A 13,738-nucleotide genomic window follows, 5' to 3' on the forward strand; every position below is an offset into this window, starting at 1 on the left:
AAGCCACAGCCTTTTTACACCAAACAGCTGGTGGGGCTGGCCCCTTGGAAGGGTGTGATGCTGGTCAGTCAGGTCTGTCCTCTGTGGCCAAGCAGATGTTCAGGTGCAGCTGGGGGAAGCTCCAAGGAGGACCTACTGACTCGTGGTCCAGTTTGCTCCCCTCTGCAGGGGTGAGCATCCACTGTGCTTGGCCCAAAGGCAACACAATCAGGGCAGACGGGCTTTCTGAGCACCTGCCTGGCTATGCCCTGACCAAGAGAGCCCCGAGGCCGGCACTGCAACACAGCCAGAGCCGCCCCCTTCCACTCTCCAGCTGGCAAGGGGACCCACAGCTCTGTCCACTGTCAGCTCTGAAAGTCCTGGGGAAATTGAATGGTGGGTCACTCTGTTTGCTCCTGTGGCCCAGCCTTGCCCCTACTGGCAAGTGGGGGTTCAGGGGGCAACTTCCGTTCTGGAAGCATAAATTTGCAACGATGCAACCCCTTCCAAGTGGGGCACTCACGGGGTCAGAGTTCACACACACTCCCCTGATGACATGTTAGGCACCCAGTGAGGTGGTCAGCAGTGGGTATCCAGGGCTTCGGTCACGTAAGGCCCAGGATGTCCTTGCTCCTCCGCACAACAGGGTCGAGGTCCCAGTTCAGGGTGACCCTCCTGGGCTCCCTCTTTCCACACCAGCTCCCTGCAAAGCTATGTGAGTGTGCAGACACACATGATTCAAAGACTGCTCATGTCTCTAACCAGCCTGTCCTCTTGACTCCTGCACCTGTCCTTTCCCATCAGACCACAGCCGTGCAGGTGTCAATACCCATGAACACCCTGTGGGGCTGCTCCATGCCCTGAGCCCTCACCCAGGTGGCCATCCAGGTGCATGGGCAGCAGGGCCCTTTGCCTCTCCTGGCCCCATCCAACACCCCCAGACCTGAGAAGCCCAGACAGGAGCCAGTGCCTGTGCATGCCCTCGATATGACACACATGGCTCACAGCTCCTAGGTGTCCATATGCACAGCAGGAAAACTTCCACTGTCATTGACCAGCTGTGTTAATGAAAAAAGAGTCTAGAAGGAGCTTTTTAAAATTATAACACACAGGAGCTTTTTAAAATTATAACACCAGTTCTGCAAAGCAACCACGGGAGTCAGCAAGACCCCAACTCACTTCATCAGCTCGGGGTCTTCCTTGTCATCCTTTGTGGGTGTCACCCTGGCTCCACTTTTCTTGGCACGAGGGCAGCCTGACAAGCTAGTTTTGAAAAAGGAAAAAAAGCCACCGTGGTCCCAGAACAGCAACTTCTCACACCCATCTGCCCCACCCGCCCCCTCCAGCTCTGTGCCCAGCAGCCCCCAGGGGGTCCGGAGGGAGCGTCTGTCCTGGCGCGCTCTCAAGGGCAGGAGGGCAATGGCAGGAGGTGTCACCACGAGCCCCTAGGTCTGGTGGCAGAGGGCAACCTGATCGGGCCTCAGGAACGACAATTCAGATTGCAGAGACGAGCCAGGCTCCAGCTGCCAGCAACACTAATGTCTTCTTGGGAGCACTGCAACTTCATCTGAGGAACAGCCCCACCCCACTCCATCCGGCCTGGCACCCCGGGGCACGGCGGGCTCACCTTCGGTGTGAGGCGTAGTTCCCCGTTATGTGGCCAGAGCCATCACAGCCGGGTGTGGGGCACCTGTGGAGGACAGCGGAGCTGGAACCAGAGCCAGGGAAGACCCTTGACCAGAAAAGGACCCCATCTGTGCCCAGCCCCCATGTGGGCCCACCCACCTCCTCAGCACTGGTCTCAGAAATGGCCTGCGCATCCCGGCCAGCCTGCTGCTATGACTCCCGGCCTTCAGAACGTTGCCACCCCATCTCCCCAGGGGTCTAAGAAGGCCAAGACAAGAGCACATCTCCACTGCAGGAATGATGGGCCCCTATTTCGGCCTTCTATGGGGTTCTAGGCTGGACTAGAAGGTTCCAGAACACATATGGGCCTTTAGACAGCGTTCAGAAAGGCAACCCTAACACCTAAGATGGGTCATCTTCCTTGACATGACTAGGAGGAAGAGGGGTTGTTTTCATGGAGGATTGCCCCCACGTGAGCAAATGAGCTGATGTCTACTGAGCGCCCATGACACGCCATCCACAGCACCGGTCCCTAGAGGTGTAACTCTCCGTGAGTGCAGAATTCACACAGCCAGCGGCTGGTCAGGGGCGGCAGGCACTGGCCAAGGGTGAGGAGGGGAACACAAAACACAGAAGCCCAACTTGATGCGTCTAAAATGTCTGACAAACATATCACGTAGAAGGTGAAAATTACACTTTAATACACAAGTATGGGTTTTCTTAAAATATGTTTCCCTGAATGTCCACAGCGGAAGAGTGAGTGGGTTCCTGCTGGTGCCAGAATGGGGAGGTGCGCCTGATTCTGCAGGCGGGTCCACCAGCCACCTCTGGAGCAGGTCTGCCACTTTGTACCTTGTTCCGTGGAAGGGCGCAGCTCCGACGGTGTGGCCCCTGGCAGGACCTTGGGGCTTGCATCTGGAATCTCAGAATATTCATCTGCCAGTTCTGGTTTCATCCTCACACAGAGAAGAAACCGTGGGAGCCGGGGCTGTTTCTCAATATAAAAGTGGTCCCAAGAGGGTTATGGGGACTCACACCAACTAAAACAGAGCATAGGTCTCTGCCTCTCAATCAACAGAGTTCTCTGAGGCACTTAGGCCCCGGTGCTGTGCCCACGGCCCTTCCTCAGCATCCTCTTCCCACGGCAAATGCAACATCTGGCGTTTGGAGCAGGACAGAGGAAGCCGGCGCAGCCAAAGGACTCCCCGCCGCTCTTCAGCTACCTCTTAGAACTCAGCAGGACAACACTGCCTGTTCCCATCGAGGAAGCTCAAAGCTGGCATGGCAACCTGGAGAGGTCAGTGCCCATCCCACCAGCTGCTTCTCCAGCCCTTCTGTCTCTCAAGGCACCCGCTTCATCCCTGTCCTGTGGGCCACACATGGGATGCCTCCCTGGCCAGCCAGCAAGTCAGCCAGTCCAGTCACCCTCCTGCTGGATTTAGGGATAACTCAAACCCTGTGAGGTTATGATGGCTTCTACTCTGGTCATGTGTGGTCGCATTCCAACCCACACGTGTCTAGGGCGTGGAGGTTTTTGCATTTTAATAGAAACCACACATCACCTCCATCTAGGGGGGCTTCACCCCTTTCACACAAACCCCCAACTGGTACAGGGTCCTGTTGGGACACTTGGTGTCTCTGCCTCACCCGAGGTCCCAGGATGCGAGCTGCTGGGGTCGGCCCCTTGCTGTGGGCACCAAGTCCTTCAGGCATGTCCGGGTATGCCCCCACACGACTCTCTGCTGAGGCCAAGGCCCCACTGATGCCCTGCCGCCCCCTCCTCCGCTCAGAGTGTCCTGTCAAGCAGTGTCATGGCCCGCGGCAGCAGAAGCCCTGTTCCTGCTCTCTGGAAGGCTACGTGCAGAGACTGAGGAGGGCACTTCTCCTTCCTGGGTTTTCAGGTGCTCGGTGGCTGCCTGGAGCTCCACTGCTTCTCAGCCTCAGGCAAACAGAACTCAGGCTCAGTCCTGCAGGTGGTGGTTAGGGCATCAGCAGCCCCAGGCCTCGATGCCCGTAAGTGCAGGTCCAGACTCCGGTGCAGACCCCATGGCATCTGTGAGTAAGGCTGGCAGGGGAGACCACGCACATGGCGATGGTCCCTGCCAGGCCCCAGCAGAAGGGGGCCCACTGAGGCACACCTTCTCCAGGCAGGGGGGCCACCTACACTCCTCGCCGAGCCCGAGTCAATGGCTTTTCCCAAAAAGGCATGGCCTGCAGAGGGTGATGTTCGTGCGGCTGAAGAAGCAGGTGTCCGTGCCGGGTGCTGGCTGTGTCAGCCACTCTCGTGCCCCTGAGGACCCACAGGGTCAGTTTCAGGAACCCTCCCGCTATCTGCTTCTGAGTGCGTTCTCTGGGCAAGAGGAAGAATCCTGTGTCTAAGGGACACACTGCAGCTTGATGGCACACACCAGGTCTCGCCTCGGAGCCTCATCCCTGTCCTGCGGTGGGGAGGCCACCCCACCCTGTCAGAGCCCCCGTCACATCCTTGCAGGGCGCCTGCACCGCAAGTCCACACACAGACTGGTCTGAGTGGCCCGGGGCAGCGGTGTCCCCAGCCCCTGACCACACTGGGCACTTGGTAGGGAAGAGCTAACGCCCTTGGGATGCGATTAAAGCACAGAAAACACGTGATCAGAGACCATCACCGCACCCAGTTGTCGATAGGGAGGCCACCAAAGGAGCCCCGCTTGCAAGGCAGTGATGTAGGTGTCTTTTCCTCCCTGGGGACAGCTCACCTCCCCCCCTCACAGCCACAGGCGGGTCAGGAGCAGCTGCTACGAGACACACACTGGACAGGAGGAGGGGGAAGAACTATCACACCAGCACCACACTGGAAGCTGCCCACGTCCACCCCAAGCCCTTGCTGTGGCCTGAGAGGACAGAGTTGACTCCCACAGAAAGACCTCTGGAGCCAGAGAAGAGCTTGGGAGGAGTTGGGGCACCTTCCCAGACCTTGCCAAAGCTGATGAGTGACTTGTTTCCACACAAGGAAGACCTTCCGCTGCGATTTCTAAACAAGTTTGGGTTAAGGCTCCTCACGGGCTCTTGGTCGTAGACAAGCGCTAACCCTCCCGGATGACCATGTTTCCAGACCCAGACCAGGCCTCGGGCACCTGCTCTGCAGGAGGAAATGTCCTAGAGCTCTAAAATCATTCAGGCCCTCAAACTGGAAAACCATGAAAACTAATTATAGTAAGACGCAAGTTGAATCGGAAAAGGAAATAGGAAAAAGGCACATGGGAAAGACGTTAAGAGAAGAGAGGAAGGAATGGGAAGAGGGTTCTGAGCTCACAGGACAGATGGTTTCACTAGACACCTGGGGCTGGACACGGCCAGTGGATGAGTGAGTGTGTGAATGTGCCATGATGACCCGAGCCTCAGAAAACGTCTACGTGAAAGCTGTTAACTCGCAGAAGGACGACTCTGGTGGTGAACGTTGCCCACAACACAACGGGCAATGACACACTTCTGGCTGCTGGGACCTGAACAGCCTCCCCAGGGTGACAAAGAGGAGGCTGGCAGGAGGGGGGCACCCTTAGAGATCCACAGCCTTCTGCCCTGTTTCTAAATCAGCTCAGGTCCCTTGGAATCCTTTGGCAGCAACAGCTCCTCGTCTTGGAGGCCCTAGGGCCCTGGCTCCTAACTGGCCCCAGAACGGAATGAGCCTAGATTCAGGGGCACCCAGTATGGAGGCCCAAGGGAGGGACAAACACCCCTGAGGAGGGAGTGAGCAGAGAGGACAAGAGTAGGACCTCCTTCCTGAGCCTCTGCTCGGCCTGGGAGCCCAGGATCAGCACTGCATGGCTCAGGGTCATGGTGGCTACAATGTCACAGCTCAACTGAATGCATAAAAGCCAAAGGCTACAACAGTCCCCAACTCCAGCCCCCAGAGGACACTGAGAACCTGGGAAACCTCTAGGTGCTTGCATCGCACTTGAGAAGGGCGGTCAAGCAGGCTGGTGGGTGCCCACAGGGCCTGGCCTGCCTGTGTGTTAGGGACAGGGAGGAGAAGCAGAAAGAGGGGGTGCTCAGCAAAGAGAAGGGTTGAGCATGGGGAGGCATATCTGGGAGGATCACCAGGGGCCAAGACAGAAGCAGCTGCAGGGGTCGTAGGAGAAGGGAAGGGCAAAGAGTTTTCTCTTTCATCATCAGCACCCAGATCCTTAGCGAGAGCCGCACAGCCTGAAGCCCGCTGAGCCACAGCAAGATTTAGAAGCCAAGGCCAGCTCTGGGCTTCTCCCACACCTCAAGGGCAGTGAAGAAGAAGGCCCGGACAACCCCGTACTGCGTCCTCAGGAAAGGGAGGATGGGATGGGCCATCAGGAGCCAGAGGCAGGTCCTGCTCCCCTCAAGGCCCTCCAGCCCTCAGTCCTCAGAGCAGCTGGCAGAGCCGAGGGCAGCACAGGGGCCTGCAGCAAGGGACAGGCAGACAGCAGCACTCAGAGCAGAGAGACACAGGCAGCAGCAGCAGGAGCCCCAGGCAAGCAAGTCGGCCCCTCCATGGCCTGTCTCTCTGCCCCATCCTGCTAGGAGGGGCTCCCCTGGGGCTGGAGCCCTGGAGAGGGCCGACTTTGGCTGGAGCCTCAAGGAAGGAGAGAGCAGAGCAAGGGAGCCACCCAAGAGACAGGAGGCCAGGAGGGCAGACATACTTGAGGTCAGCAGAATGGGCAGCCATGAGGTTTCTGAGGCTCTTGTCAGCAAGAGGGCAACCAGAGAGGCTGAAAGAGAAGAGATGGGACATTGGGGTGAGCCAGAGGGGGAGCAGAGGAGGAGAGGGGAAGACCCACCACACAGCACCCAGGCCAGGCTGGACCCGAGCAGGGACAAACCTGCGGTGAGAGGCATAGTTCCCGGTGATGTGGCCGCTGCCGTCACAGCCAGGGGTGGGGCAGCTGGACAAAGGAAAAAGAGCGTCAGAACAGAGAGCAGGGCACACCTGCCAGGCCTGCCCCCGGGCGGAGCCTCCTCAGGGACACCAGCTGACACTTGGTCTCGACTCACCCACGGGCTAAGGGGTGACTCCCCACCCTCGGTCCTCAGACTGCAAGCTTCTCCCACACAACTTAACTCAAGGAGGAAAAAGGAACCAAATTCAAGCTCAGCCTGAAGCTAGGGTGATTCTGCACACACACGTGTGTGCACCCGTGAACACGTAGGCAGGAAGCTCCTTCCTAAAGCAGCGTGACCCTCCCTGAGGACAAGGTGCCAGACCAGAGCCCGGGAAGAGCCAGCTACAGGTTTGGTTCACAGCAAGGAGAAGAGGAACCCCAGAGACAAACTGGGCACAGGGGAGGGCTGGGTCACCGGCGGTGCAGGTGACAGCTACAGCCTCCCACAGTCCGGTAGGAGAAGCAATTCTCAAGGGGGCTGACCGGAAGGCTGTGGGGTGGCATCCAACCATGGGGTGACTCCTATCTACCAGCAGCTTCCCCAGTCTGCAACGGTTTCTGCTTGAACCCTGTGATGACCAGCTCAAAGGGGCTGGCTGGGCTGCCAGAGCCAAGGGCCCCGAGTCCTAAAGCAGAGTACACGTCAGGCCTGGGCAGATGGCTGTGACTCAGGAGAGGGTCAGCTTCCCTCAGCCCTCGGCCCGCTCTGTGGGCCCGAACAGGGGCTCTTCGTGCTTTACACTTTTGAAGGTTGTGTTACATCCCAGTGCAGCACAGACATGACGGGAAACCTGTCACCCATTGCCAGGCTCAAGAGGGTCGTCGTGCAGGGTGTCCAACCTCTCTGGCCAAGAGGACGGTCAGAGCTAAGCTGGGGCAGGGACAAGGCCTGGGGCTGAGCAGACGCAGTCGTCAGAGACTCAGACCAGGGCGCACTTTCTTCCAGACTACGGAGGTTCTCGGGGAGCCTCTTGGCCCAGGTGGGGACTTACGTGAGCAGCTCCTTCTTTATGTCCTTGGAGAGAAACTTCATCTTAAAGTTGGTCAGGGTAACTTCCCCGGGATACTTCCGCTCCTCAAAACTCTCTTCCGACACTTCCTGGTCATCTGCTTCAGAAGAAGCAAAAGAATGGGCTGCTGGCTCTGACTGCAAAAAACCAGCAGGGAGACATTTTAACCGGCTGGCGGGGGGCCAGGCGCCCGACCCTGGGGCTGAGGGAGAGGGACCCTTCAGAACAGTGTTCACAGAGACATTTTCTGGAGTCTCCTGCCTTCTGGATGAGGGAGGAAGCCTTACCTCCCTAAAAAACACAGAAGACAGCATCCCTGAGGGGCCAGAGTGCTCCCCCACCTTGGCCAGAGATGCTCAGCTGCCCCAGGAATGAGGGGGCTTGGGTGCTGCCCAGTGTGGCCAGCAGCACCACCCTCCCCCGGCCTCGGGCGTGTGGTCCCCTCCGCCTAACGGCGGCCAGGCCACCCTTCTAGACACAAGAAACTACACACAGTGCAGCTCCCCAGGGCTCCGCAGACAGTAGCACCAGACAAGTGTTTGTTGAAACACTATGACCATGAGGACACAATGCAAGCAATAGCATACAGAATGTGACCTGTGACCCCTGTGCCTCCCCAGCCAGGGCCAGGCCCCGACCCCAGAGGCCCTTCCTCAGCTCGAGTTCTAGGTCTGGAGGGAATCAGTAACCAGCAGAGGACACAGGCTGAACAAGGACAAAAGTAGAGAAGGTCAACACCCTGCAAGTGGGTCTGTGCTAGTTCGTGGTCCAGATCCCAGTGTTGGCGTGTATGTGTCTCAGGCAAGGTGTTCGAGCTCTCGTGGCCCAGATGGTACACTTTCAAATGTGATAACAGCACCTGCTTACAGGATTTCTGGGGATCCAGAGTGCAGAGCCCAGTGCAGTGGAGGCTCTCCAGAACTGACAGTGAGCACAGTGGAGGCCCTCCAGAACTGACAGTGGGCGCAGTGGAGGCTCTCCAGAACTGAGAGTGGGCGCAGTGGGGGCTCTCCAGAACTGAGAGTGGGCGCAGTGGAGGCCCTCCAGAACTGACAGTGGGCGCAGTCGAGGCCCTCCAGAACTGACAGTGGGCGCAGTGGAGGCCCTCCAGAACTGACAGTGGGCGCAGTGGAGGCCCTCCAGAACTGACAGTGGGCGCAGTGGAGGCCCTCCAGAACTGACAGTGGGCGCAGTGGAGGCCCTCCAGAACTGACAGTGGGCGCAGTGGAGGCCCTCCAGAACTGACAGTGGGCGCAGTGGAGGCCCTCCAGAACTGACAGTGGGCGCAGTGGAGGCCCTCCAGAACTGACAGTGGGCGCAGTGGAGGCCCTCCAGAACTGACAGTGGGCGCAGTGGAGGCCCTCCAGAACTGACAGTGGGCGCAGTGGAGGCCCTCCAGAACTGACAGTGGGCGCAGTGGAGGCCCTCCAGAACTGACAGTGAACCTCGTCAATGTCAGGGGTGTTGGATTCCCACGGCCGACACTATTACGGCACACGGCACGGCAGAAGCGGCTTGTTCCCCTGAGCAAGTTGGACTTATGCTGAGTCCTCAGGATAAATGGCAGCTTCCCAGAAGCACAGGGAGGAGGCTGTTCCAGAGCAGGGAAAGCATCCCAGAGGCCCACGGACACTGTCCTGGCTGCTGCCGGAGGCTGGGGTGGGAGGTGAGGCTGAGGGTGGGGTGCAGCCTTACACAGGATGGATCAAGGAGCCTTGGGCAGAGCTGGAGAGTCTGAGTCAGGAGTCCAGGGCCATGGTAGAGGGGCCAGGAAGGCCTAGATGAGGGAGACATTTCTGGGGGTGACCCACCTGAGCCTGGAAGGGAGCTGGAGGAGAGGAAGGAACTGGGAGTGAGCTGAGACTCTGAGGTGGAGAATGACTGTAGGGTGGAGTGGGGGGGAGGCTTCTGTGGGCAAGGACCTCAAGACCTCTGAGACAGATGACATGAGTCTTGGGGTGCTCAGAGCATGTGTGAAGGGAGAGGGGAGGGGCAAGGCAGCCAGGGATGTCAGCCTGAGCTGGGGGTCATGGAAAGGGGCAGGGAGGGGCCAAGCGATGGGCTGCAGTCACCAGGAAGGGGGCTTAGGCCTGGGGGCAGGACTGGAACGAGGTAAGAGCAAACTGTACTGGTGGCCCCCCCCATAGGAGGGCCCCACCTGGCCTCAGACTGGGCTCCAACTGACCAGGGAGAAAACCATCCACACAGTCCCAGGAGGGCGTGTCCCGGGCCAGCCCCTTCTACTCAGGGCTCAGTCTCAGAGGTGCCTCCCTTCTGGGGCTAACACCAAGTTAAAGCCACAGGACTGTGCCAAGTGACCTGAGCCTTGGGCCCAGTAGAGATACATGTGAGGTGTGCAGAGGGAGCTGGGGGAGGGTGGTAGTTTCCCAGAAAGGAATCTTCCACAGGGGCCAGCCCCCCTGCCCTTCTGAGGTTGGGGGGCTGCTGGCAGCAACGGGGAGGGAGAGGGAGGGGAAAGGCGGGCCTGCCCACACTGTGCGGAGGCTCTCCGGAGTCTATGCCACCCTCACTGCTGGGCTTTGCTACTCGGGACGCACACCTCTGTGGGGAAGAGCCTTCGATCGGTCCCACTCTCAAGAGGGTAGAATGGTTAGAAAGGGATGTTCCCCGTCCCCAGACTGCGGTTCCAACCGAGACACCTAGCTTGTTGCTCTTTAGCAGGTGGTGCTGGTCTTGCGACTGAGGCCACTGCCCACCACGGGGGCTCCTCTGTCCAAGGAGCCAGGTGGCTGGGGTGTCCTGCCGACGATGAGGAGGGACTGCTGCCAGAATCAGGGTGTCCCTATCTGGACAGCAGGTTGGGGGGAGGCCACAAAACCAAGGAATTTGGAGCCATTCCCAAATATTCCCATGGGATGCAAAAGAAACCCCCTCCTCCCCATGCTTTCCAAGGGCCCACAATGGTGTTGATCACTGAGTCCGAGGAAGTGAGAAGACGACTTCTCTCTCGGGTGGGACAAGACCAGAGCGTGGCCCAAGGGTGAAAAACCCTCCAGGAGGGCAGGCCAGGTCCTAGCTTCCTAGAGGCGGCAAGGCCCCGCGTGGACAGGGACGGGACCCTAGAAGCTCTTCCTGGAGAAGCCAGCACTTTTTACACGAGCCCTCAGGCCCCGCACCCACCTCCTCGGGTTCCTCCTCTCGTTGGCGGCTGGGCTTGGTATAGTCCAGAGGTCGATCCCACTCATCCTGGCGGGAAGCCTGGCTGGACTGGGGCGAGGTCATGGAGCTGCTGGGGGCGCTGGTGCTGCTCTGGCGCTGGGAGGCCTCGGGAGACTTCACGCCAGGGCTGCTGCTGCTGCTACTGCTGCTGGGGAAAGCGCTTTCTCGTTTGCGGTGTTTGTGCATGCTTAAGTCCAGGGTTCCGTTTTCATCCACCTCAATGTCCGCAGCCTGCAAGTGTGAAGGCAAAATCCGTGCTAATGACGTACCCCTTCCCGTGTGTGCCTTCTGGGACACGAAATCAGCATTACAGAAAGCCCAGGGCGGTGTTTCCCTTGGAAGGAAGCCGACCCAGACAAGAGGAGAACCTCTGAGCAGCAAGAATCTTGACTTGCCACTTCCCGAAATTCACGTGGAGGAGCCTCCACTCTCGCAGGTCTTGCGAACATCACAAAACCTTGAGACACACTGACCATGCTCACACAAGGACACGTGCTTGACCCTCAGACTCTGGGGAGCATGAGGTCACACGTTGTATGCAATGACCCTCAGACTCGGGGGAACACAGGGGAACGTGTGTGTGCCTGACCCTCAGACTTAGCGGAACACGAGGACACCGGACCTTCAGACTTAGGAGAACATGAAGGAATACGCGTGTGCACAGCCATTCAGTCCTCCTTAGGCACAGCACACACAGCTCTCAAAGGGAACTCACCCTACCTCTCTGGTCACCAGGAGCGATGACCAGCAGGAAGAACAGGTAAGAATGATAATGATCAAGTGGACACTGGGTATCCCTGAGCACATTTCCCGCGGGGGCATGGGGTCCTGACTGTAAATCCCACCCTCCCATCTCTGCCTCAGAGGGGTTCCTTGGAGGGGACACGCCAACCTTGCTGGGCAGGTCCTGTGGCTTCGTGCTGAGGTTCTCGGGCATCTCCCAGCAGCGCGTGGAGAGGTTCAGGATGGCTGTGGCGGCCATGTGCGCGGCCTCGGCGTCGTGCGCGTAGTCGAAGCCTACAGAAGAGGATGAGGTGCAGGGGCTGTGCCTGGGGGGAGAGGCCTTTGGGAAAGGTTTGGCTGCAAAAAGGGAACAACACCAGGCTGATATACGACTGGAACGGGAGGTGGCCACACAGACACGGGGGAACTTTGGGGTGGCGGGGAGTGCGCGGGGCCCACAGCACACCCCTACTCATCCTCTCATAGGGCATTCAGGAGGCCATTGCTGGCTCGTTTAAAATTTGGGCAGAGAGAGCAAAACCCTCCAAAGACATTCCAGCATCTGATGTATCAAAGGGACATGCGTGTCTACCGGTGAGCGCTGGCTGAGAGAGTAAAGAAGTCTGTAATAGGAGTGGATGGAATGTCATTCAAGTGGGAAAATTTTTGTCACAACATCTCGAAAGCCTACTTTTGGTGTCCCCATAATACAACTTAATAAAGTTATGTTACTATTCAAATAAACATGACCAATGAGGGCATAAAATGTTATCTTTTCTAGTAATTATACTTAGTCATAAACTAACCCTCAGTTATGACATTTCTGACATCATGGTATCACCAGTGAATTTCCAGATCTACGAAGAGCTCCTCGTTAGGTGGTACCCAGGCATAACGGCACCGAGCAAGTGGAACAGACGTCCGCACTGTAGCTGGCAGCTACGTCATCCCTCAGCGTTTTCAGTATTAACAGGACGGAAACTCCTCACTGCTGCGTTTGAGGGCCAAACACCCACTGGGACACGCCAGTTCCAATCTCATGAGCACAATGGGGTGCTTTTCCATTTCATATGTGTTTCCAGGGTTAACGGGCTTGCAACCCACAAACTGGTATATTCAGTGACCAAAACAGACAGGAAGGGTTGTCCTCAAAAGTTTGTAGGAATGCATTTTGTTAGTACAAGTACCCAGAAAGCTTGGGGCTAATATCACAACACACTGTATCCAGCAAGATAGTCCACAAGCAGGAAGACAAATAGCTTCTGTGAGGTATCCAGGCTCAGCCTAGTGGTTGTCTGAGCCCCCGCAGGGTGGACCACATCACGGAAGTTATTCTTAGCCCTCTGGACATGCACACCATAAAGGACCTAGGTTTTGTTTCACAGATAGTGAAGAGATACATCAAGCTTGATGGTGAACATGGCAGCAGGGCCATGAGCAAGATATAGACTCTAGGAAAGCCGCCATGGTCGACACTGGACGGCCAGGTACTCCCGGGGGAGAGATTCCCTACGTGCTCCTGGCGAGGGGGTCCCTCCTCCCCCGTCTCTCAAACCCTCCACCTCCCAGGAGTGGATCTCCCCAACTTACATTTAAAGGCTTTAGGTGAGGTTTCGCTGGTCTGAATCTTTGGGGCAAGCATGCGTTTGCCAAAAACCTGAGCGTCAAAACTTGCGTAGTCAAAGGTGACCTTGGAGAACTTCTCCAGCTCCTTGGCCAGGTTGGCCCTGGGTGTGGCGGGGGCCACACTAGGCCGGTAGCTTCCATACGGAGGGACTTCAAGCTGTTTCACGAAGCACATAGGCCTGAGGTGCAGGATAGAGGTGCAGAAACCATGAGGACAGGGCCCAGGGACCCCAAGCCCCATCCCACAGCCTGCGCAGGAACCGCTCAGAGCCCTGTGTGCACAGAGACCCTCCTCCATGTCCCACCACTAAAGGGTGCCTGGGGCCTGCTCTGTATGAGGAAGAACTGCCTGCATGGAGCAAGCAAGAGGAGCCTTGAAGAAACAATGGAATGTGTCCTTGAAGACCAGAGGAGGAGGGAGGGCTGTAAACGTTCCCCCAGAACTTAGGAGGGCAGGTTTCAAACAACTCCACCACCACCAGTGTGAGCCCTTGGCAGGCAAGCCTACAGGAGCATCCCTCTGTGGCCAGCCACCCCCAAACAGAATTGTCCTGGTGCAATGACACAGCTGCCCAGTGAGGACAGAGACAGGGCATCCAGAGGGGACGGGGTGCTTCTGAGAACAGGCTCAGGGAGGGCCCAACTCAGCTCTTCCAGGCCAGGGGCTCAGCCCTCCACTATTCTCTGCTTGAAGCCAGTGGAGAA

General features: G+C 57.9%; 1 protein-coding gene across 1 annotated transcript in view; it reads right to left on the reverse strand.

Annotated features, from left to right (window-relative positions):
* MYT1 (myelin transcription factor 1) overlaps positions 1 to 13,738 on the reverse strand; it is a 48,461-nt gene that overhangs the window by 8,379 nt on the left and 26,344 nt on the right. The window contains 8 exon segments of the mRNA XM_026502885.4: positions 1,159 to 1,242; positions 1,607 to 1,669; positions 6,255 to 6,323; positions 6,435 to 6,497; positions 7,487 to 7,641; positions 10,646 to 10,915; positions 11,577 to 11,701; positions 12,998 to 13,212. Of these exon segments, the coding sequence (XP_026358670.4) occupies positions 1,159 to 1,242; positions 1,607 to 1,669; positions 6,255 to 6,323; positions 6,435 to 6,497; positions 7,487 to 7,641; positions 10,646 to 10,915; positions 11,577 to 11,701; positions 12,998 to 13,212 (1,044 nt within the window).

This window comes from Ursus arctos, unplaced genomic scaffold (genome assembly GCF_023065955.2).
Source record: "Ursus arctos isolate Adak ecotype North America unplaced genomic scaffold, UrsArc2.0 scaffold_16, whole genome shotgun sequence".
NCBI lineage: Eukaryota > Metazoa > Chordata > Mammalia > Carnivora > Ursidae > Ursus > Ursus arctos.